This window comes from Elephas maximus, chromosome 1 (assembly GCF_024166365.1).
Source record: "Elephas maximus indicus isolate mEleMax1 chromosome 1, mEleMax1 primary haplotype, whole genome shotgun sequence".
Taxonomy (NCBI): Eukaryota; Metazoa; Chordata; class Mammalia; order Proboscidea; family Elephantidae; genus Elephas; species Elephas maximus.
Genome location: NC_064819.1, coordinates 112,991,491 through 113,018,223, shown reverse-complemented (window position 1 = coordinate 113,018,223; position 26,733 = coordinate 112,991,491). Strand labels below are relative to the sequence as shown.

The window sequence follows — 26,733 nt, the reverse complement described above, 5'->3', positions numbered from 1 at the left end:
CGTGTATGTGTGTGTAGGTGTGTGTGTTAACTTTAGAAAGTTGAGCATGTTTATTATTGAACTGATAATTATTTTACTTTCTGAAATGTTGTCAGCTCATGCCATGCCTCTTTTTGGTTGAAACTGAGTCAGAAAAGTTGATTCCTGCATTAAGAATTTGTACTAGATTGTTACAGAAGGAAATGGTGGGAACAAGGTTATGGGTGAAATCAAAATAATATTTATGTACCTTTTCTTATGCATGTGGCAAGTCTTGTATAGCTTCACAATACTCTGCATCTTTTCTATTCCTGATCATCTTGCATGATATCCCATGTAGCTCCAAAAGGTTCAATATAAAATCCTAACACACCACTCCATCCACATCAGTTCTGTGATTGCTAGAGCTTTTCTCTGCCTTCCATGTGCTCCTTCACTTAGAGTAAGAATTCATTCTCCGGAATGTGCATCCCACTGGTAACTTAAGTCTCCCCCTTTTTTTTTTGTTTTCAAGGATGGGAGGAACAGTTTTATTGGACACCAACTGGGCGGGGTAGTGGAAATGCCAAACAGCAAGGACCAGCGGGTCAAGTCAGCCAGAGCCATTCAAATCACCTACTACCTCCACACCTATGGCTCTGCCACCCAAGACCTCATAGGGGAGAAGTGGGAGAATGAGTTCTGTCAGCTTATGAGAAAGCTCCAGGAGGAGCACCAGGACCTCCAGCTCTTCACTTTAGTATCCTTTAGCCTCTGGAGAGACTTTCATAAGACCAGCATCCTGGCCAGAAGCAAGGTCCTGGTGAGCCTTGTGCTAATCCTGACCACAGCCACCCTCTCCAGCTCCATGAAGGACTGTTTGCGAAGCAAGCCCTTCCTGGGCCTCCTGGGGGTGCTCACAGTGTGCATCTCCATCATCACAGCAGCAGGGATCTTCTTCATCACTGATGGAAAGTACAACTCCACTCTGCTGGGAATCCCATTCTTCGCCATGGGTAACTATCCATCCTTGTGGTAATCGGATTCTTACCTGTTTGGGGCAAGGTAGTACATTTCTTGAATTCTCAGGTGAAAATCTGTTTTAATTTCACATTGGTGTGTCTACGTGATTATGTAAAATTTTACTTGGGTGATGTCTGCTTCACCTTATTGAGCCTTTCAGCAAATTATGGGCTGACCAAGCTCTCTTTCCATTTATGTTGGGGCATTTAATGCTGTGACATTGTTTTAAGTTATATAACATTGGAATTGTCTTCTTAGCTTTTAAAAAAAATATTGGTTGGGATTATGGGTAGATTTAAGAACTATTTGAAACAAAATATTGTGATTCATATTCATAGGCATCTTTAAGTTGATGGTAAAGAGTGAATATCTTGGTATGAAAATTCCTGAGACTCATTGACATATCCCAATTTCCAAGAACTTCTTCAGTGAACTTTGTTTATTAATTCATTTCAAAGTTTTTGAGGAAAATATACTCAATTCTGCCATCCCTATAAATACTAAGATTTCTCTCAGCCACACTTGATTATTCTAGAAAATGGTGTGTGTGTGGAGGGAGGTGTGGGTGTGTATGTGTGCTTTTGCAAAAGAGAGGATCAAGTCTGGGGAAAAAAAAAATGAGTGATGGCCCATCAGCAAGACTGATGGGTCTCATCTGAAAAGAGATGATAATGGTAGTATCTATGGTAGTGCCGAAGGGTTCAGTCAGGCGTGATATAATTTCTTATGTGTAGAAATTTGGAGAATGAGGTGTAAAAATGGCCTCTAGGTAGTGAACTGGCATGAGCAGGAGAGTCTTCAGCTGAAGAATAATTATTTTCATCTCTTCAGGTTAAAATCATCTCTAAATTAGAGTTTTATTATTAAAGAGATGCAGACATACAGCCACAAAGTCTAAATGATCAGCATGCTTTTTTTTTTTTTATCTTAAACATTTTTTGAAATGATGCTGGAAAGTGTATTTATATTGTAAGTTCTGGGATCCTTTATTTGAAAACCCGACTTCACTGTGGCCCTAGTAAATTAGATCAACTCCTTAAGCCCCAGTTTTCTCTTCTGTAGAATAAGAACAAAAATGGTACTGTCCTCATAGATGTGCTTATCAAATGTAACAGAATATTGTTACAGCTAATAGCAAATGGAAAATGCTTGATAAATATCAGCAAGTTTTAGTAGTTAACTTGGCATGTTAAATGCAATGAATTCCATGATAAAATAGTCCTTGCCTTCAAGAAATTGAAAGTCTTCCTGGATTTTACATACTATCTCTAAATGCATACTTATCTTGTTAAAAAATGTTTTTCTTTTTCCCAAAGAATGATATGAAAAATCTTTGTCAGCAGTGACAATGGTGACCTAGGTGAACCATTTATACTTGTTATGTTTTTGGACTCAGTCTCATGACTTAATTCAAGTAAGTATAAGAACCATACAGCACAATTCACAAATGGGACATGGTTGATTCTAGGCTGACAAATTAGGTACCTTAGTACCTACTAAGACTTTTTCTAAAACTGATGGCAAGCTAATTAGGTTATGGGAATATTTATCAGGAAAAGATAGAATTATATATTCCATATAAAATAGATGAAAAGCTGTCTCTGCTGATGCTGGATTAGAACTTAGGTTCTACAAAAGCATAGTAGTGTTTTCATTCCCTAAACAAATAAAACACTGAAAGCCATAGGGAAGGACAAGTCTAGACTCTGCAACGGCCACTTTTCTGTACTCCCGGTGATCTTTAAAATCATAAACCAGCCATGAACATTGTAGGTGCAGACCCCTAGGAAGCTTGGTGAATGATTACTTCTCACTATTGCTGCAATTTTAAGTCCTTAACCTGAAAAGAACATTTCTACTATGTTCTGAAAACAAAGCAACAAAAGATCTGTAAATATATACTTATTTAAACTTTTAGCACCATTAAGGAGGAATTTTTCTTCCTTTCTCCCTCCTTTCCTCCCTCCCTCCCTCCCTTTCTTCCATATTTCCTTCCTTCTGATAAAATAAGTGTTGTAGTAAAGATACCAAAATTGAGAAGTCGTGAAATGAAGGGAGCATTCCACAGGGTTAGGAGACCTGGATTTTCATCCCAGTTTCTCCGCTAACCTTGTGTGTTATATTGGGCAGGTTAAAAGTAATCCCTTTGTCCCAGTTCTTCATATCTAAAATGAAGAATTTGAACTTTCAGTCTTAAATTTTCTAAATCCTATGCTATTACGACGGCACTGGGTCTTTTCTGGGTATGCTATTACTCATTTCATTCTTCTATTGAAGTTAGAATTTGATCATTTCCTTATGTATCTTAATCTCTAGTCTCCTGTTACATCTAGTGTTAAAGAAATATAGATAGAGGTAGAGAAAGAGAGCTAGCAAGCGACAGAGACAGATTTTAGAATTAAAAAATGACAGCCTTGCAAAGATGGTGGGGTGGAATGTGATGTTGAGCATAAATAAGCTGAGGTGGGCAGGTGTATATCTGCTGATGGTGGACACAACACTGAGCACAAAACCAATCCCTTGTTTTACAGTTTATGAGATGCCAATACAGTGTAATTCAAAATTAGTTGGTTTAAGAAAAAGAAGCTCAACTCTTTTTATATACCTGTATTTCTGTCTCTATATTCCTAACAGGATTTATTTGAGGCAGTGAACTCCATTATGCTGCAATACTCAAACCTTTCATTCTCATCAGAACTTATCCCTTGTAGTGTTCTGCACTTTAAGCTAAACGAGCTCAACCATCTTATTAGACCACCTATCTTCGCTTTGAGTCGGAATCGACTCGACAGCAATGGGTTTGGTTTGGGAGTTTGGATCTTCTTTGTGTAGAGCATCTGCTGGTTCTTTTTTCTGTTCTCACACCCACTTACTATTCCCAGTATTTGGGTATCCAGAGGCTTATCTTCTGTACTTACATTTCCTGCATTTTCCAAACCAGTACCAATTTTTATATTTCATCCTAGAGTCAAATGTCAATTTATATTTATCAAATCATAGGTTCCAGATTTGAGTTTATGAAAGAAGATGATTGCAAACATATGTGGTTTCTCTAATCCAGAATTAGATTTAAGAAAAAAAAAAAAGCTGCCTAAAAATGACCCCATTTAGCTCCAGCCTAATATTCTTAACCAGTAAGAAGACCACTAATTTAATTTATGACTCATTGTCAGCCTTTTTTCACCTCATTTGCTTTATGTGGACGTGTTTCTTCTTTCTCAAAGAAGAAATATGGCTAATATAGCATGCAGATGCCAAGCTGGCTCATGCTTTATTTTGCTGATCTTCTGTGGAGAGTTGCCAGGGACATTAGCAACCTTGATTCACTGTTGTTGTTTTCTGTCCATCTGCATTTGTTTTATGTGGTAAGAGTCTTACTTTACTCAGCTTGGCTTGATGCCACTGGATGACTTGTTTGTTGCAGGTGATTCCAGGGTCTCCAGATATAAAACATTCACTTTCATCCCAAACTGAGAACTGTATTTATTTATTTGTTTCTTCAAATATTTACTGAGCACTTACTACATTTTGGGGGGGCACTGGAATAAAAGGCATTGAATTAACTGGTTAAGTTGTTGCCCTCATGGATCTTACATTCTACGTCCACAGAAGAAAGGAATCAGACAATGAACAAATAAACAAATATAAACTATTTTATTTTTGTTAAGTGACATAAAGAATAAAAATAAAGCAGAAAAGGGGGCTAGAGAGCATAGGTGGTCATAGAAAAGTCTCTTTGAAAAATGAAATTGAAGAAGAAAGCTTGAAGTGAAACGAGGCATCGTGATCTGGGGATAGAATGTCTCTGGCAGAGAGAACTATACTTGCAAAGAGCAAGAAATGGAGTATGGCTGGAGCAGAGAGGGCAACTGTCTGAACGTTAGGAAGAGGTCAGGGAGGTGGTGTGGGGCCAGACCTTGTAGGTCATTGCAGAACTTAATATTTCAAATTTTATTCTGAGTGGGATGGAAAACTAAAGAATTTTGAGACAGGAGGGTATGATCTGACTTATGTTTCAACAATGTCTTTGGCTACATTATGGAAATTAGTCTGCAGTTGGACAAGGATGGTTATAGAGAGACTATTTAGGAGGTAATTGCAAAATCTGCATGAGATATAATTCCAGTCTGCTTGGAATAACATGGTGGTAGTAGTGGCAGTGATAAAAAGGGATTAGACTCAGGCAGTATATTTGAAAATAGAATTGACAAGATTTGCTGAAGGATATGGTACATAAGAGGAAGAGGAGTCAAGGATGACCACAAGGTTTGAGGACTGAATAGCTAATAGAATGCAGTTGCCACTCACTAGAATAGGAAAGTCATGGGAGGAGTAAGTTGTGGAGAAAAAAACTAAGAGATTTTTTTATTTGCTAAATTAGAGATACCTAGTAAGAATCCAAGTGGAGAAATGTGAAGTTGGCTTTATAGGACAGTATGTATTCTAAGTTATAAGGTAAAATCTGTAAGTCAGGGCTGGAGATGTAAATTTGGGAGTCATCATGGCATAGCCGATACTGAAAGCCATGTGATCTGATGAGATCAACTAGACCGATAAATACAGATGAAAATAGAAGAAGTCTGGCATCTGAGTCCTGTGGCATTCTAATGCTTTAGAGGTTAGAAATCTGAGGTTAGAAATAGCATGGTAGCAGTGGCAGTGATAAAAAGGGATTAGAAATATAAGGAAGGATCAGGCAGTGGGATAGCAGGAGAACCTAGAAAGTAGGGTCCCTGCAGCCAAGTAAAGAGGTGTTTCATGAAGGAGCAAGAAATCACTTGTGCTAAAAGCTGCTGAGAAATTGTGTCCAATGAGAACAGAGAATTTGCAATTTGATTTGGCAACATGAAGGTCATTGGTGTCCTTGAGAAGAAATGATTTGGCTGAGTGCTGAGAAGGAAAGAGTAATTTAAGTAGGTTCAATAGAGCTTGGAGGAGAAGAAATAAAGACAGTGAGTAAAAATAACTCATTCAAGGAGTTTTGTATTGCTGTTGTTGTATGCCATCAAGTCATTCTGGCTCATAGTGACTCTGAGACAGAGTCGAACTGCCCCCTTGAGTTTCCTATGTTGTGATCTTTACCGGAGCAGATTTTCAGGTGTTTTCTCCCGCTGATGGGTTCAAACTGCCAATTGTTTGGTTAGCAGGCATGCCACCATTGCACCACCAGGGAAATAATGGAAGGAAAATATTTGTATGCTGATAGAAATGTGAAGGAGAGAAAGAAAACTTTATAGTAAAGCAGAGAGAAGGAAGTTGCAGAAGCAACATCATTGAGTAGGAGAGGTGAGACTGAATTCAGAGCACAGGTGGGGGCATTGACTTTACATAAGATCATAGACGGTTCATCTATTGGAAGAAAAGGGAAGACAGTACACATGGACAGATCTGGATATACTGGTACATGTGCAGATGAGAGCATGTGGAGATTCTTTCTGTGGCTTCGACTTTGTCAGTAAAATGTGGAGCAAGTCATCAGCTGAAAATTAATTTGGAGAAGGAGGTGTTGATTTGAGGAAAGCAAAGAAAACTTGAAACAATCATTTTGAAAAAAATTAGAGAATGAATTAAATAAGAAAATTTAGGAGGATAACTAGGAATCACTAAAGGCACACTTGAATCCTGTGTTCATGAATTAAAAAAAAAAGAAATCAATTAGAATGGTTTGCAGTTTATTTCTTCCAACCAAATACAGCTGCTTGGATGGAGGAGTTGAGTAAACACTGAAGTGAACTTAACTAGACAAAAATTCCAGAAAAAAAATGAGAGGGTTTAAGATATATACAAAAAAAAAGTTATTATAATGACAAATAATGAGAATTGTTTTAGTCAGAATCAGGTAAAATATTTGCAGTAACAAATAATCCCTTAAATCTAACTGGCTTTACACACAATCATTTATTTCTTGCACCATCACAGTTTGATGGATGTCAGGAAACTCTCTTTGACAGCTCTCTTCTAACAGTGACTCATGGATCCAGGATGCCTCCATCTTGCAATTCTGTCTTCTCTGAGATTGTGCTTCCAGCCGTGTACACAGAAGAGAAAATAGAGAATTCACACCTACTCTTAACTGCCTTGTACCAGAGTGAGACAGTTACTTCCCATCACATTCTAAGGCCAGAACTAGACACGTGGGTACAAGTCATTAGCAAAGGAGTGTATGTAGAAAATGTAGGCGAGCACATGGATTATTTAGTGAGCATCCACTGTCTTTTCCACATAAACTAAGCCCAATAATAAAGGATATTAGGATTTCATTCACAATCACCATTATAGTAAAAAGCTGTTGTTGTTAGTGCTATCCAGTCCACTTCCAACTCATGGCAACCCCACGTGAAATGGCACAACATGCTGCCTGGTCCTGCACCATCCCCATGATGGGTTGAACATCCAACTATTGTTATCCACAGGGTTTTCATTAGTGGATTTTTGGAAGTACATTGCCAAGCCTTTCTTCCTAGTTTGTCTTAGTCTAGAACCTCTGCTGCAACCTGTTGGACATCATAGCACCACACAAGCCTCCACTGACATATGAGTGGTGGCTGTGCGTGAGGTATATTGGCTGGAAATTGAACACAGGTCTCCCACATTCCTGCATGGAAAACCAAAATTCTACCACTGAACTATCAACCCCCTCCCCCTTCCGCCCAGTAAAAAGCTAAATCAAAAAAAACCAAACCCACTGCCGCCAAGTCGATTCTGACTTATAGCGACCCTATAGGACAGAGTAGAACTGCCCCATAGGGTTTCTAACGAGTGCCTGGTGGATTCGAACTGCCAACCTTTTGGTTAGCAGCCACACCTCTTAACCACTACACCACCAGGGTTTCCAGTAAAAAGCTAGTAGGGTCAAAATATTAGGATTCTCTGTGGAGTCGGAGAAGTCTGTTCCGATTATCTATTGTTGTGTAGTAAACACTATGAACCTTAATGATATAAAACAACAATCATTTTATTATGCTCATGGATTCTATATGTCAGGAATTTGGAAAGGAAATAGTGGGGTCAGCTCTTCTCAACACTTGTGCCTCTGCTGAGATAATTCCGATGGCTGAAGATGACTTGAATGGCTGGGAGCCGGAATAGCTGGGGTAAGAGCAACCACTTCTAAAATTCCTTCTTTACTAATATGGCCTGCACTGAGGCTGGGATTTTTTTGAAGGACACTGGGAATATCTAAATGTGACCCCTCTGACATAGTGATCTAGGGTAGTCAGAGTTCTCATATGGTGGCTCAAGGTGCCAAGAAAAGTGTTCTAAGAGAGCAAGGCAAAAGTTGCAAGGTTGACCTAGACACAGACATCACATAGCATCACTTCTGCCGTATTCTATTGGCTGCATTCTAGTCACTACAGCCAGCCTAGATTCAAAAGGAGAGCAATTGGACTCTACCTCTTGATAAGGGAGTGGCAAGGTCATACTGCAGAAGAGCATGTGGGACGGGAGCTACTGTTGTGGCCACCTTTGGAAAAGGCAATCTGCCACAGTCTTAATGTGAGTGAGCTGTAAAGATCAAGGTGAATTCTAGAGATACTTCATATCAGTTTTTGAGAAAAGATTATTACTAATAAAAATGATTATAATTTAATCATTTTGGGGTGAGAGACTGATGTTGGACTGAAGACATTAGGAGTACAAAGGCTCAAGAAGATGACTATAGAAAGGAGTTTCCCTGTGGATTCTGAAATCACCAAAAATTATGACAAGTATTTCTTTGGTCATAGAGACATTGAGTCGTATCTTCCAAAAATAAGAGAAACTGACCCTGAGGTCTATAAATGAATACAAGCAAGAGGAGTAATTTGCATAGTATGTGACATACAGTTTGAAGGAGGAAAAGGAAAAGACATCTGTGACCTCCTAAAAGAATCAAAGATAATATCAATACTGCATTTGGGTTCAGGAGTAAAGGAGACGTGGCAGAATGGAATAGCCTGCACAGAAGAGGGTTGCAGGGAAGGCAGTGTCTTCAGGGGTCAGCTAGTTTTCGCTGGAGGAAGAAGATAAAGATAATAATTGGAGAAGACTTTTGGGATGTACGGAATCTTGGTGAGTTCCAGAAGGCATTGATTTAAGATGTAGGGACCAAACAAACCAAACCAGACCCGGTGCCATCGAGTTAATTCTGACTCATTAGTGACCGTATAGGACAGAGTAGAACTGCCCCCATAGAGTTTCCAAGGAGCACCTGATGGATTCAAACTGCCAACCTTTTGGTTAGCAGCCATAGCACTTAACCACTATGCTACCAGGGTTTCCAGGAGATAAGAAGGGATGGAAAAAATGGTCACATTAGGGGGATGATAGTCCCAAGCAAAGACCTGGGAATCTTGGGCTTTTGTGATCAGTGAGTAAGAAGGGATGTATGACTCCACAGTAGCACTGATGGTCCCAACAGGCGTGGTGATTCTGTTAATTGTAAGATCCTATCCAAGGAGTGGCTGGTGGATTCGAACTGCTGACCTTTCGGTTAGCAGCCGAGCTCTTAACCACTTCACCACCAGGGCTCTTGGCTCACGGTAGACAACCAATAAATATATGGAGAATTAGTGAATGAATGGCCTCTGAGTGTTTTTCAAATGAATTGTGATCTACTAAAGAGTCATTAAATCAATTTAATGCATCATGGCCAGCAATTTTGTTTAATTTACAGAGAAGAAAAAAAGCAGGAAGGAATAGAAAATCTCAGAGGGAGTTTCACATAGTAAAATTAGTATTATTGCGTCATACTTTTCAGTTTACTATACATGTGAATAATAAGTCATGATGTAAAAACTTATTTTTAAATTTGGGTCACAGTTGAAATCTTTAGAAAAACACTGTCTAAGGACTTCTTTGGACCAATCTCCTAAGCAAACCATGGTATAGGGTTTTTTTGTTTTTTATTTTTTTAGTGGGGAGGCAGCTGGGGTCCTCATCAGGAGCACAGGGAGCTGCTCCTCTTAGTCCTACTTGGAGCAGTATCTGAACTTAGGAAGGGGCAGGATTGCTGGGGACATAAGGAGCAACGTGTGACGTCTTGGACATTTCTACTTCCTTAGCCAGTGTTTGGACACCCTGGTGGCCTAGTGGTTGAGCGTTCAGCTGCTAACCAAAAGGTCGGCAGTTCAAATCTACCAGGCGCTACTTGGACACTCTATGGGGCAGTTCTGTCCTGTCCTATAGGGTCAGTATGAGTTGGAATCAACTGAATGACAATGGGTTTGCTTTTTTTGGTTTAGCCAGTGTTTAGCACTTAGTGAGCCCTCGATAAAGACTTGATGGCTGGATAAAGTTTTTTGATCATTAGGATACATGGTTTTGGAAATGTTTCTCAGTGAGTTAGTGTTACTATAGGGTCTCTTTTACTTGGGGTCGCTAAGCGCATCAGAAGCCTTCACAAAATATCCCCATTGCTGGAAGAGGAAGGACTTTATGACGGTATCAAGAGAATTCAGTTGGAGCTCTTTCTCAGTCCTGTTAATCTCAGCCATCCTTCTTGTGATGATAGTTAATCAGTTATCTCCTTTGGGAGGAGGCTGGCTAATGATGTAAGAAATATCCCTATGCTTGGAGGCTTGGAGTAGGAAGACTTGGAGTCCAGTCCAGACCCTGCCTCTTCGTCTCCCTGGGTGACTTCATCTTCCTGGATCTCGGATGCTTTTTCTCCCATAACATGTAAATTTTAGCCTGGTTGTTCTTTCACTTCTCTTCCACCTGTACTCTCTAATCAGTAAGCCATTCATTTGACACTTTCCAGTATGTCATCTCATCTAGATTCCTGGCTCACTGGGGGCTAGAACTGGTTTTGCTTGGCAGCCTTCCCAGTGTCTAGACCAAAGTGCCCATAGTAGGCATTTTATAAACTTTCTGGCTTTTGTTAACTGTTAGCATTCTTAGATCAAGAAAAAACAAACCCGTTGCCATCAAGTCGATTCCAACTCATAGCAACCCTACAGGACAGAGTAGAATTGCTCCATAGGGTTTCCAACGAGTGCCTGGTGGATTTGAACTGCCAACCTTTTGGTTAGCAGCCGTAGCTCTTAACCGCTACAACACCAGTTTTCCTAGAGCAAGAAAAGTCTTAACGTTTCATTGTCTTGAGCTTGGATGTATTAATATCCCTGTTTTTATATATTTTATTCTTTAGTTTTTGTTTTCCTTACATTGATTTTTATTCTTCTATAACTTTGACAGGGACCTCTTGGGTCAGCAGTTTTTAGTGAGAGTTAAGACACTGCCCCACTAACTCATTTGGTAGACTTTTTGGAGAAGGTGAAAAGGGAAGAGATCTTGGCATAACAATTAAGAATTTGAATTTGCATTTGAAGCAGCATTGAATAAACCCATTGCCATTGAGTGGATTCTTATTCATAGTGACCCTGTAGGACAGAGTAGAACTGCCCCCTAGGGTTTCCAAAGAGTGGCTGGTGGATTTGAACTCTGGACCTTTTGTTTAGCACTGTGCCACCAGCCTTGAATAGCATGTACTTTTTACTATATAGCATTGAGAAGAGTTGTTGTTCTTGTTTGGTGCCATCAAGTCACTTCTGACTCACAGAGACCCTCTGAATGAAACACTGCCTGTCCTGTGCCATCCTCACAATCGTTGTTACGCTTGAGCCCATTGTTGCAACCACTGTGTCAATCCATCTCCTTGAGGGATTTGCTCCTTTTCGCTGACCCTCTATTTTACCAAGCATGATGTCCTTCTCCAGGGGCTAGTTGCTCCTGATAACATGTCCAAAATAGGTGAGAAGAAGTCTCACCATCCTTGATGCTATGGAACATTCTGGCTGTACTTCTTCCAAGACAGATTTGTTCATTCTTTTGGCAGTCCATGGTATATTCAATAATCTTTCCCAATACCATAATTGAAAGGCACCAATTCTTCTATGGTCTTCCTTATTCACTGCCCAACTTTTGCATGCATATGAGATGATTGAAAACACCATGGCCTGGGTCAGGTGCACCTCAGTCTTCAAGATGACATCTTTGCTTTTTAATACTTTAAAGAGGTCTTTTGCAGCAGATTTACCCAATGCAATATGTCATTTGATTTCCTGACTACTGCTTCCATGGCTGTTGATTGTGGACCCAAATAAAATGAAGTATTAGTAGTAACTATATCCTGACTCTTTTAGGTTTCTTCATTTTCTTTGGCATTCACCCCCATTTCCTACACTTTTTTGTGCTTCCTCCAGTAGTGGCGGGTGTTAAGGAATGAGAACGAGTACAGTTACATAACATGATTTTACTCAGGATGAGAAGCATATGGACATTTTTTGGTGGTCTTGTTTATCTCAAGTATAGCTTCCAAAACGAAAAGATTTGTAAATGTCTCTTGTCTAATATGTGCTGCTCTTGCATTTTATGTCTTGAGTCAGATAGTCAATCCAGCCTGAATATTTAAACAGACAGGGAAATGAAAGCACCATCAATTTATCTAGCACATGGAAGAATTATTAATATGTCAGGTACTTCTGCTTCTCCAGCTTGGACACCTAAGCCTTTCTCAAATGTGTGTCTGTCAAAAGCAACCATATCTATGCTCATTGAAGTTGATTTGATTGTTATGTCAAAATGTTCCCAGAAAAATATTCCTGATGCAGGAGAGCAGCAATTGCCAACCAGAATGGGGTTTTCTGCGGTGCTGCATCAAGGTAAACACTGCAATTCAAACACTTGAGACTTGAAGGGCAGAAACTCATTAAGGCATATGCCACAGTTTTCCTGAGGAAAAACAAAGTTCCTTCCAGTAAAAATCATGTAAAAACTGGAGACTGGCTTCCTAGGTTCAATTATTTTTCAAGCCAGTATTTTTATACACAGTCGTCTAACAAAAAAGAAAATCAGCAGGAAACAATGAGATAACACCTACTTTGGTTTGAGAATCCTAGAGGCCAGTCTTAGGTTCTCAAGGGGAACTGAAGAATCCCAGAGCACTGATTCCCATTTGCCTTCCTGCAACACTGTGGCTATGTATGCATCAAACGTCTGTGTATTGTAGTTAGGCGTTGGTTTCTTTTTTAGTGTATGAGTAATGCTTTCATCCGGACTGCGGCATAACTCTAAATTCAAGCCTTGACTTTCAGATATGCACTCTTAGAGACCCTGAATTTGACTTTAAATTAAATTTAGTATAAAGAGGATGCTGCTATTTTTCCTACTGCTTCCCCGCGTTGAACTTGGCCTAAATACGTAAGGGAATGTATGTAGAATGTGGAAATAGGAATGATATGTCCAGGCCAGTGATTATTTCCATGTTATGGGGAACATCCTAAATAATACTTTTCAATAATATAAACCAGAAATGTATTAGTTGAGAATATTTACTAATAGCATTTGAGGAGAAGTAATAAAAGGCATAGATGGAGTTATAACCCTAATAATGAACGATAAAAACCAAATAATGAAGAAGAAGAAGACAATTCTGTCGGAAAGAATTGAGTGCAAAATTAACTAATGTTCCTTTCAGACAAAAGAAAAAGGAAAACATGTTAGATGGCTCACTTCATTGAATGAAAACCCAGTGAGATCACCAAAAGAGACCACTGAAAGGCAGATAACTAGTAGATTTCTGGGGGAGACTGTGATGAACATAATGAGGATTCATTATAGTACTTAACGCCAAATGGATGGATTCACTCTATCACCTTCCCCTTCTACCTGTCATGGTCAAGGGTCAGGGCAAGTTTATATATGTCACTATGTTGGCACAGAAACCCTAGTGGTGTAGTGTTTAACTACTATGGCTGCTAACCAAAAGGTCGGCAGTCGAATCCACCAGGCGCTCTTTGGAAGCTCTGTGGGACAGGTCTACTCTGTCCTATAGGGTCACTATGAGTCGGAATCAACACGATACCAGCGGATGTGGTTTTGGTTTGAGTGCTGGCATTACGTTCGGTAATAATAAGTGCTCGATAATTATTCCTTGAATGAGTGACTTATAATTTCCCTAGCGCACAGCAAAGGTAAAGATAAATTAAAAAAAAAAAGATATAAATCTGCATGTGTAATTATATGCATCCTTTTAAAATTTTTAGAACAATGGCTTTATTTATTTATTTTTACAAATTCAATAGAATTGCTTATTATAGCATTCTACAATATAAGACCCAGCTTGTTATTTTACCTGCATTCTCCTCGTGATGGGTTTTAGTCAATGAATTTAAACTCAGATTCTGGGACTACAACTGATGGATGGATATGAGTATAATTTCTAGTATATGAAGTTTTATAACAGGAAAAACTGATCTGTAATGAGTACATCAGAACCAGGGTTGTCTGAGGACATGGTTTGAAAAAGATTGTCTGGGAAAGGCATGAGGGAACTTTCTGGGTGAAAGCAACAGCCTGTATAGTACTCGAGGCAGTGATTACGTGGGTTTATACATTTGTTAAAACTCATCAATCTATACATTAAAAGTGGGTGCATTTCAATATATATAAGTTATAGCTCAAAAAATTGACTTCAAAAACACAGTTGCATATAAAATTAGTTTGTATTATGAGTATTTCCTGCCATGGCACACTGTATTTTTCCATATCAAAGCACATTATATTATACAGCAATTAATATTTTAATCTCTTCACTTTTTTCTTTTTTAAAAAATTGTGGTAACTGTATGTGTAACAAATTGTCGTTTCAACACTTACTGTTGAAATGGGAAACAATGGCTTTTAAACAAAGTGAAAGTGATTGGATGATGAGAGGAATTTGGGATTTTCAAATGAGAGTTTAATCTGAAAGTTGTGTCTTTGGTGCAAGTATATGAAAGTATTCCCTTGGCCATCAGAGTCACGAAACCCACCAGAAGCCTTACTTGCCAAAAGGTGAGTACACAGCAGCTGTTTCTATTAAATAAGGAAGTAATGTCACCAGAACCATTTTCAAGGCTGTTGTGGAGCCAGCATCAGAACCCATGTGTCTTGACTCTTCCTCCCAGGCTCCTTGCACGCTGCTAGCTATTTCTCAAACAAAGCCCTGGAGGCTCCTCAGGGTGTCTTATTAGGGCACTGCAGGGTCTGGGAGGAGCTGAGCCAGCAGGGTTCCCAGGAGCTCCCCCTCTGCTTCTGGTCATGACATGTTTCCATAAAGATTTAATTTGAGGGAAAAAATCCTGTGAATTGGAAAAACAAAAAGTTTGAAAGCTACCACTCCCCTACCATTTTATAGTGCCTCTTTCCAAATATAATGTAAGGTAAAAACTAAACTTCAGATGAAGTAAATTTGCTTTGCAACCTGGGTGGCAATGCTTCAATCAAGAGTTGTGTACACATACTTCCTGTAGTCATTTTACTGAAGTGTTTCTAGAGGTGTGATGCCTACTTAACACCTTAACTTTCTTTCCTGTAGAGAAGTTGACCTATTTTTAAGATGTTGAAAATCCAAAGGGAGACAATGAGTGTATATTGTTGCCAGGGAACCTAAGTGAGCCTGCCAAGAGACCCCAAAGGGTGGAATTATTTTCACAATTTTACCACGTTCCAGGTCAAGAATTTTTATTAAAAGAGGCACAGTGACAAAGCCAGATTCTCCATGAAAGAATCCCATGACTAAACTGACAAGGGATCGATATATTAGCCAGAATCCTTGTTCTGGTATGGAGTCCCTGGCTGGCACAAAAGGTTAAGCACTCAACTACTAGGTAAGTTGCTCAACTACTAGCCAAACAGGGATTGAAACCCAACTAAGAGGTGCCTCAGAAGATGGGGCTGGTGATCTGCTTCTGAAATGCCTCAGCCTTCAAAACTCTGTGGAGCAGTTCTATTCTGCACGCATGGGGTTACCATGAGTTGGAATTGACTAGACAGCAACAAACAACAACCTGTTCTGATTACCCCCCTGAGAATTGGTTTATATGTATTCCTTTGCTATACTTCTTTTAGATATATATAAGTCATAAGACTTTGTGATGAGCACAGATTAAAGCAAGGTGATGTTTGATGAATTTCTGTGTTCCATTACGGAATGTTGCCAAAATGCCCACCCACGCCTCTCAGATTCAATGTCATTCTTCGCTGGTAACTTCTATATCTTCTATATATACAATGTGAGTGCTCACTCACATCGATTGACCCTGTCATTCTATGCTGGCCACCTCCTTTTGTTGATAAACTTTCTCTAAGATGAATCAATATCAATGACTTTGTTAGCAAATGAACTCAGTAAAGAGTGTTTCTGTTGATACTGGGATACATTCTTTCTCCTTTGTTTATATATTGATCAAATGACTTTAGTCATCAGAGAGTAACCATCTTTTTATGATTTTCAAGTGTTCGAGGTACCTCTCTACTACTTTCCCTGTGAAACTTCTATGATATTTTTCCTTTTAGGTTGAGTTTTTTATGCCAGATTGCTACTCTATTTGCCCATTTTGCTAATGCGTCTGGATCTTATCCTGAAAGATGAATACCTTAGAGAAGTAGCACATTTTTCAAGAGTTCCTATATTCCCGCATCCTACCCAAATGCCATTACCAACATGCCATCTACTTGTGAGCTCAGCACTGCTGTGTTTCTTTAGTCACCTAGCCAGGGAAAGGGGTGCAGCCAAGAAGGACCATGAGCCTAGTCTCTGTGCAGCTTCTAATTCCAGCTATTTCACTATCTCCTTCACATTCTTGGCTCCAACCAAAACCCAGCTGATATATGTCCAAATGCACAATATAGTTTTATGTCTTATGATGTTCCTTTTTCTAAAAATCCCCTTCTACGTTTTCTTGTTCTGATTTTCAAGACTCAGATGCCCCTTGCTCAATTATATCTTGTACTGACTTCCACCTCCAAACTCAAGAATGACTGATTATTTTCCTTTTTGGCTTTCTCTTCATCCTTATTTACATGTTTATCTTTACCTTTATGCTAGGCTTCAAACGCTTCACTGGAAAGCACCAAGACTTAATATTTTTGTCTCCTCCACAATGAGGAGAGGGCCTAGCACAACAGAGCAGTTATTTTAAAATTATTTTTGGACTGGATGAACAGGGAATGCTCTGCGAAATTGGCCTACTATGCATAACTGGCCTTTACCGTGATTTTCTTGCATAGTACTTATGCTGGTTACTCTCCGTTTGCATTCCCCATCTGCAGCTCTCTGGCTTCTGGTTGGGTTTGGCCAATAAGAGACACTGCCAGAATATAGGAGGGCAAGAACAGAAAAAGATCAAGATCTTTCTTTGCTCCTCTTTCCTCCCTGATAACAACTTCAGCCTCTGGTAGACAGTCCCTCTTCCACATCTCCAGTTCTTCCAAGACCTTGGTAATATCATTTCCTCCCTTCCTCTTTTAGACCTAAAAGTGCTAATAGCTTCTTGCTCTTGATAGTTGCTGGATGCCTCAACATTCTTGTTTTTCATTTTTGATCTTCCCTTGGTTCTGCCCATACTTCTATAAATACTCCTTTAATTAAAGTATTTTTATTTATACCATCTGAGAAATTTCTGTGCCAAGCATCCCAATATCTTACTAGATCTGATATAGCATGCCAATGAAGTCCTGCCCCAAAGCCCATCTACTTGTCTTAATTTGCCAACTCTTGTCAGCAGATCTTTTTCAAAGGCACAGGCTCCTCCTACTCGTGTTCTCAGCCCAACTCCTGGCCATCAATGAACGTGGGAGCAGTCTGCATTGCTCACCTGAGTTTGAGTGTCAGCTGACACCTGGGCATCTGCTGCTGTAGCCTTCCACCATTTTGGATATCTTAAGTTCACAGTATCCTTAGGACAGTGTACATTGCACCTCCTTTCAGAATCTTAAATCAGGATTCATTTCCCCTACTTTACTCATTCTTGGACCCTGCCTTCCTATTAAACTTAGAGGGCAAAGCCTCCTATGCAGAGTTTTATTTTTGTATTTACCATGTCTATTGTGATATCTCTGTTTTGAGAAAGAGCCTGAAGAGAATTTCTCAAACATCAATTTTTTACCCCTACCCTTGCTAGGCTTGTGGCTGATATTTTTAGAGTCTGTGCTCTCTGAAAAGCAAGAGTGGGGAAATTTTCTCATTGGAGAATTCCATCCTCATTTTTAAGTCAGGGTAGCTATTTTCTTCCCTGTGCCTAGTTTAAGGCTAAAAGTAGTTTGACATGAAATTGTTGCCTTACATTCAAACTTTCCAAATATACATAAAAAGAAGCTGCCTGTCCTTGTTTTGTGCCATGGTGCCTGTGCTTTTGCAGCTCAAAATAGCATTGGCACTCATTCCTGGCACATTATACTGCAAGCTTCTATCTAATTTGCTGTCCACACTCAGCCTGAAGTCCTTTTCAGCCCTGTTGCTTTCCAAGTATTTCCTTCTCATTGAGTATCTGTGTCTCATTTTCCACAAAGCTATTCATTTTCCATTTTCAAGGTTGACACATATCCTTCTACCAACTTGTATCAACTTCTCTTCTCTCTAGAAATTCTATTTTCTGTTCCTAGATAGAGTTTTGTTTGTTTAATTCCTTTTTCCCCCTTACTACAAAAGCAATGCAAATTCATTGTAAAAAAAACTTCGAGGGAGAAGGGACATAAAAACCACTGTCCAGAGACAACTGTTGATAACAAGTTCAAGTATTTCCTTTGTATCTGTAGACAGTTAGATAAATATATTTTTTGTTGTTAGGTGCCATAAAGTCAGCTCTGACTAATGGCAACTCAATGCATACAAGTAGAACTGTTCCATAGGATTTTCAAGGCTGTCTGTCACCTTTCAGACCCACGAGAGATGCCTTGGAAGAAGGCCTGGAGGAAGATTGCCAGGCCTTACTTCCAAGGTGTCTCTGGGTGACTTTGAACCACCAACCTTTCGGTTAGTAGTTCAGCACTTAACCATTTGTACCACCCAGGTTGCCTTGATAAATGTATAAATACTTAGATACAAAGCAAAAATGAAATGAGTCTATATGTATACTATTGTTCAGCTTGTTTTTTCATTTAATGATAAATCAAGAACTTTCATATATGCAGAAGATACATAAAATATGTATGTATATGATTTTTACTAATAGTTATAAGTTAACATGTATGAATACCGCTTAGATCAAGAAATGGAATATTACCAACTTTCCAGCAGTTTCCTGAGCGTGTCTTTTCCTAACAACAGGCTCCTAACTTGTGGTTAACAAATATCTTGACTTTTATAGTAATCAGCTCTTAGTCTGTCTTAGTAGTTTCACCACCTACAGTATTATATCCTATCTTCTTGGTGAACTAAATATTTTATCAGTATAAAGTGATTTTCCAACTGTAGAAATGGTAGAAGGTCAGTGAAAAAGAAGAAGACCCTCAACAAGATGGATTGACAGAGTGGCTGCAACAATGGTGTCATAGATTGAATTATGTCCCCCAAAAAATGTGTGTATCAACTTGGTTAGGTCATGCTTCCCAGCATTCAGTGGTAGTCCTCCGTTTTGTGCTTATAATTTTATGTTAAAAGGATTAGGGTGGGATTGTAACACCACCCTCACTCAGGTCACCTCCCTGATTCAAGGTAAAGGGAGTTTTTGTGGGGTGTGGCCTGTACCACCTTTTATCTCTCCAGAGATAAAAGGAAAAGGAAGCAAGCAGAGAGTTGGGGACCTCATATCACCAGGAAAGCAGCACCAGAAGCAGAGCACATCCTTTGGACACCGGGTCCCTGTGCCTGAGAAGCTTCTCAACCAGGAGAAGATTGAGGACAAGAACCTTCTTCCAGAGCTGACAGAGAGAGAAAGCCTTACCCTGGAGCCGATGCCCTGAATTTGGACTTGTAACCTACTAGACTGTAAGAAAATTAATTTCTCTTTGTTAAAGCCATCCACTTGTGTTTCTGTTATGGCAGCACTAGATGACTAAGACAAATGGGCTCAAACACAGCAACGATTGTAAGGATGGTACAGGAACAGGCAGTCTTTCATTCTATTGTACATAATGTCACTATAAGTCAGAACCGACTCAATGACACCTAACAACAACAAAAAAAACAGAAATGGTTTTTGCTTTAAAGTCTAGTTTCTGTTATTACTACAGCTTCATCAGAAACATTTTTTTCATTGTTCACTAAGCATATCTTTTTCTATTCTCTTACTATCATCCTTTCTGTTTTCTTAGATCTCTAAATTGCATAAACTTTGATGGGAAGATTTTTTCCAGTCTAATGATTTTTATCTTTTATATGAATAGTTTAGCTGCTTTAGTGTCTTTAATATAATTTCAGATATATTTGGATTTATATCTACTATCTTATTTTGTGCTTTCTATTTGTCTCACATGTCCTATCTGGATTTTTCTTTTCTGCCATCTTTTGGGTCGAATTAATACATTTTATTAAACTTTTTTTTTCCTTTTGCTAGTTTGAAAGGTAAATGTTTGGCTTCTGATTTGTGGTTGCTCTAGAATTAAAATATGCATACTTATCAAAATCTAAAATTTATCAAACCCTCATTTTCCTTCCTGATAAAAAGAGTTAGATTATTTGAGTTCCATTTATACCCCCTCCAGACTTGCATGTTATTACTGTGTAGTACTTTAATCCTAATTTTATTTTTTTTAGCCTCATTTGACTATACTAGAGATTTCTTGTACAGGCCATGTCTTTTTTTTTTTTTTTTCTTCACCCACATATTTACCACTTCTTTGATTATCATATTTTCCTGCATCTCAGCCATTTCATCTGGGATCACTTTCTTATCCCTAAAGGATATTATGTAGTTCCTTTAAAGATATTCTGTTAGTGACAAACTCCCTCAGTTTTTGTTGGTTTGTTTGTTTTTCTGAACATTTTTGTTTGTTTGTCCTCATACCTTTAAGTTATTTTTGCTGGGTATAGAATTCTATCATTACATTGAAAATGTTTGTTCTCAATCATATTTTTTTTTTCAATTCTCTCTTTCTCTGACTGCTTGCAAGATTTTCTTTGTCTTTGGTTTTCTGCAGTTTCACTACACCTAGATGTAAGTTTCTTTGTACTTACCTCACTGAAGATTTAATCAGCCTCTTGATTTCATGAATTATTATTTTATAAATCCTAAAAAGTTATCATCTTTCTCTATTCAAATATTGTTTTTATCTTATTATTTTCTCTCCCTCTGGAATTCTAATCAAACATACAACTTCTTCTGCCTCATACCTTCCCTTTTCTATTTTCCATCCCTTTGTCTCTCTGTTCTGCATTCTGAATAATTTTTCCTTTTTTATATCTTTCAGTTTACTAATTTTCTCTTTGACTGCATCTAGTCTACTGTTAAACATACCTATTAAAATTATAATTCATCTTATTAAATTTCTAGAAGTTTTGTTTAGTCTTTGTTTGATTTTCCTGTGTCTGTTTCTGTTTCATGTTATCTGAAGATACTTTCAAAGCTATATTTGATTTTCTAATACAGTAAGCATTAGCTTGTATACTTTTTATACTCATTCCAGTATCTAAGGTCTCTGTGACTCTGTTGCTGTCTGTTGTTTGTGCAGGTCTTAAATCAATTATCTTGTTTTCTTGTGTGATTGGTTATCTATGAGTTTGTGGTAGTTTTTGTCTTTAAAAAATATTTTATGGGTATTTTCAGATACTTACAATGGTATTCCTTCTTCCAGCAGAGCTTTGTGGTTATGCCTGGGGAAACTACTAACTGCGGACCATCTCCATTCTAGTTCAAAACTTGGGTTCCCTACTCCACCCAGACTATGGTGTCTGCACAAAGACCTATCTGTAAACATAACTTCTATTTTTTCCTTTTTCATTTTTCTTTTCCTGCTCAGCACAAAGGCAATGATCTCTTCCAATGTGATTGGAAGTGACGTGGGGAGATTAGTTCTTGTATGTCAATGCTCTGAGACTATAGCCTTTGAGGTCCCAGCTTGTGGTGGAGAAAATGTCCCTATAAGAGCTTGAGTTAAATTTCTGTCCCTGTCATTCCTTGGATCTACTAACCTGAAGCCCAAATGTGCACCGTTGGAAAATTTCCTCAGGGGAAAAATAAAATTGTAATGAAATTCTGCTTACCTCTCACTGCCCACCACCAGTCAATTCCAACTCATAGCAACCCTGTAGAACAGAGTAGAACTGCCCCATAGAGTTTCCAAGAAGTGGCTGGTGGATAAAACTAACCTTTTTGGTTAGCACCTGTAGCATGCTGTAGCTCATAACCACTGTGCCACCAGGGCTTCTTTACCTCCCTAGGTTCAGTCTTTCCTAAGAATTTGGCCTTAATGTTCCTCAGATTATTTTAAGCTTTTTAGTGACTTTCAGGTAATGAGTTTTGTTCGTATATGTGTGTGTTTACTATTTATCCAACATTTTTTCTTGTTTTTAACTAGAAGGTTAATCCCAATAACACAATCTTGTAATATTAGGAACCAGAGCACTTTCAATATCACTTTTAATGGCTGGATATTATTCTGGACTCTGTTTTTAAACCATCGCCATTTTAGTATTTTCCATATGTATGTGTTAAAGACTAATATTAACTGCTTTCTAACCCAGTTTTCCTCTTCACATAATTCCATAGGTGACAATGCATTCGTTATCTTCAATTTCTGACCCAATAGATACTATTCAAATACGGATTTTTCAATCTTACTTTTATTGTAGAGCAATTATTACTTTTTTCATTAAAACACTAATATCTCCTTCCCAAAGGAAAGATTTTCTCACTATGAGAATTTTATTCAGAATGTAGAAACAAAATATTTTGAAACATAAAGTTCAATAGAGTAACTTTATCCAGAGTCTGACAGTACAACTTCACCAATGTGGAGGGTGATATTAAACAAGTGTCTTCCTCTTACGGTGACTTACTTTTCATATCCATGATCCAAATGTAGAGAGGATTTCAATCACCACATTACTGGACTATATTGTTGGTAATCCTATCATACATTTTTGTCATGGATTAAGTTGTGTGCCCCCAAAATATCTGTCAACTTGGCTAGGTCACGATTTCTAGTATTGTATGATTGTCTACCATTTTGTCATCTGATGTGATTTCCCTATGTGTTGTAAATCCTATCACTACGAAGTTAATGACATGGATTAGTGGCAGTTATATTGATGAGATTTAAAGATTAGATAGGGTCTTAAGCCAACCTCTTTTGAGATATAAAAGAGAGAGGCAAGCAGAGAAACAGGGAGACCTCATACCACCAAGAAAGCAGTGCTGGGAGCAGAATGAGTCCTTCGGACCTGAGGTCCTTGCACTGAGATGCTCTTAGACCAAAGGAAGACTGATGACAGAGACCTTCCCCCAGAGCTGACAGACAGAGAAAGACTTCTAACCTACTGGACTGTGAGAAAATAAACTCTTTGTTAAAGCCATCCACTTGTGGGATTTCTATTACAGCAGCACGAGATGATCAAGACAATTTTGATGTTCATTATAAGAAATAATAATAATGTTCATAGTAATTTTTATAGTTTATATTTCAAAAATATCAAACTTTGGCCAGTTTGGTAGAAAACCTAATACAGAACGCTAAGCAGAACACTAATACACCTCCACTAATCAGAACAGATGCAGTGAGCTGATGACAATAAGATACAAAGAATCTCTTATAAGGCAGGTGAATATGAGTAAGAACAGATACATATATCACCTCGTCAAGGGCTTTGAACTCAGATGCCTCAGGAGGCAGGCTGCTAACACTGCTATGTACAGAAAACAGTTATAAGACAATAGAAATGGTGGAGATTTGTGCACTAGAGAATATATACACTACCTAAAAGCATTCAAATTCAATTTGTATAAATGCATGGACTATATAAGACACTTCTGGTGGTCAGGGAGCCAGGGTAATTAACAATGGAGATTTAATAATAAAAATGTATTGGGCACTTACTTTGTCCCAGTGCTGAGCACTTTACGGATATTGACTGACAATCCCCATAGCAATCCAATATAGAGAAGCTACACATCAAGATAATGAGATACAGAGGATTTTAGTAATTGGCCAAAGATCACCTCAGATAGTAGTAATGGAGCTAAGATACAAACACAGAAGCCCTGGCTCCATGCAAGCACTCTACCACCAGCTTGTTGTCTCTACGTGTCATCATACCTAATGTTGCTGAGTTGATTCTGACCCTTTTTTTTTTTTTTTTTTTGTATATTAAAAAATATTAGGACAGAGTAAAACTGCCCCCCTAGGGCTTCAAAGGAGCAGCTGGTGGATTTGAACTGCCCACATTTTTGGTTAGCAGCTAAGCTCTTAACCATTGCATCACAAGGGCTCATCAGGAGCTAATTATTTAGACCAATTGAAGCTTTACGAACAAAGTTAATACTATCTATCTTATTCTCTCAGTTTTTCCTTTCTCATTTGGTAAAAGGAAGGAATAAAATATATACACATACAAACAAAATGCATGAGGCCTATCTGCTTTCATCTCCATTGAAAAATAATTTAGATATTCAAAACCAACCAAACAAAATTAAAGAAAGGAAACTCACCTCAATATAACATCACCATAAGTTTTTCTCAAGACTCCATGGGTATTGATTTAAAAAAAAAACAATGTGTTTGAATGGAAATCTTCATTCTGAAATGACAGCTTCTTCATACCTTAAATGAACAGTGAGAAAAATAGGGCAGAGTAATTAAAAAAAAAAAATTTACTTGAATATGGATACACATCATAAGTAACAGTTGAATCAGCATGAATTTTATTTAATTAAAGCAAGTTCTTTCACCTTCCATTAAAGGAAGAATTTCATCTAAAACTGAGGAATTGAAATATATCATAAATTGTTCTTCCAGGGTTTTTTAAATGTGTTTTTAAGTTTTATAACATTAAAATATTTCACTTCTAAATAAATCATTTTCATACAGTGTCTTGATATCTGTGCATATGCTTTGTTACTGCAAATAATTTTATTACAGTCTGAAAATACTAGACCATTGTAGCTAATTACTGCATAAAATTCCATCTGTGTCCTAATGTATGTCCTTGTAACATTTATAGATTTGATCATGGTCTTTATCTTTTATGGTGTGACCTCTTTTCAATATTCATTTAAGGCATAGAGAACCAATTCTACTAGCATAACATTTATTGAACTACCTGTTAGTGGTTACCACCAAGTCCGTTTGGACTCATGGAGACCGCACGCGTGTCAGAGAAGAGCTGTGCTCCATAGGGTTTTCAGTAGTTGATTTTCTGAAGGTAGATTGCTAGGCCTTTCTTCCAAGGCACCTCTGAATGGATTCAAACTTCCAACCTTTCAATTAGCAGCAGAGCATGTTAACCATTTGCACCACCAAGTACTCCTTTATTCAACTATGTCAGCTTAAAGAAGTAGTGAGAATAAAAGCTATGAAGCATAGGAAAAGTATCAGACAATACGAAGTTCAGTTCTAAGAATAAGCCCATGGAATCACAAGAAGAGATATATTATGTTTGATGAATAAAAATCCATTCCTATGAGTAAATGAAAATGTACTGGAATGATCACAATTATATTTGAAATTCCCATTTGTGCATTTCATTGCTGAAAATTCAGCTAACCTTGTAGTCATATAAAAAAAAAATTGGGAAAATCCTAATACAATTGAAGATATGAAGATTCTTCTTTAACAACAAACATGATTTATAAATTACTGATTGTTTTCCCTAACTTGGAAATTTTTTCTGCCCAAGGTATATGGCACATCATTTTATTTTAGATCATAGGTGACAAATGACCTGTGATATTAAATTGCTAATTAAAACGTATTTGTAATTGATTAAGATGATATAAAATAAGAACTTTTTTTTCCTTTCTGATTTATCATCAGTGGTCAATATCTTCTGAAATGGTACCCATATATGTACCTTTTTATTCCCTTAGATATTTACTGATCTGCATTGAATCCCTCTCTGAAATAGGGGCTTTCCTATTTAAAAAGAATCGTGTTTAGCTCAATCTCCCATAAATCATTGTTTTTAAGTTTTAAATATGGCAAAGTAGAGAAATCTTGGATTTTTTTTTTTTTGTTATCTAAGTGATTATGAAGTCAGTGCCAATTGTCAAATTATAAATGTATTTCTATAGAAACATTATTAATGCAAATATGTTTCTAATAAAACACTTACTGAAAATGTCAATCACTATTCATATATTAATCAAACCAAACAACCAAACCCATTGTTGATGAGTTGATTCCAACTCATAGTGACCCTATATGGCAGAGTAGAATCTCTTCATAGGGTTTCCAAGACTGTAATCTTTATGGAACCAGACTGCCACATCTTTCTCTGGAGGAACAGCTGGTGAGCTCGAACTGCTGACCTTTTGGTTAGCAGCCAGGCACTTAACCACTGTGCCACCAGGGCTCCTTATATGTTAGTTTGAGCTTATCATTTCCATTTTATATATACCATATTGTTGGAGTTCTTGCCTAGGTGGCTTAAACAGTTAAGTGCTCAAGTACTAGCCAAAGGTTGGCAGTTCACAGTTCACAGGCTTGAAATCCCTGTGGAGCAGTTCTATTCTGCACATGTGGGATTACCATGAGTTGAAATTGACTCCATAACAACTAACAAAGAGAACATACACCATATTACAAGGAGAAGAAAATGTCTCTTGCCTTGCTTAAATATTAATGTTTTTTACCTCATGATTTACATAAGCATTGGACTCAAATGTCTTTAGGCTTATTGTCAAATATTTGTGATTTTGTAAATGCAAGATTAGAATTTGTTTTACCAGATTCTAAGATTAGAATGGAGCCCTGGTGGCGTAGCGGTTAAGAACTCAGCTGCTGACCAAAAGGTCAGAAGTTCGAATCCACGAGTAGCTCCTATGGGGCAGATCTGCCCTGTCCTATAGGGTT

General features: G+C 38.0%; 1 protein-coding gene across 1 annotated transcript in view; it reads left to right on the top strand.

Moving 5' to 3' along the window:
* The window catches only part of LOC126081759 (patched domain-containing protein 4-like), a 165,217-nt gene that overhangs the window by 60,091 nt on the left and 78,393 nt on the right, over nucleotides 1-26,733 (top strand). Inside the window, exon 2 of the mRNA XM_049893829.1 lies at nucleotides 494-974. Within this exon, the coding sequence (XP_049749786.1) occupies nucleotides 494-974 (481 nt within the window). The remainder of the gene's footprint in view (nucleotides 1-493; nucleotides 975-26,733) is intronic.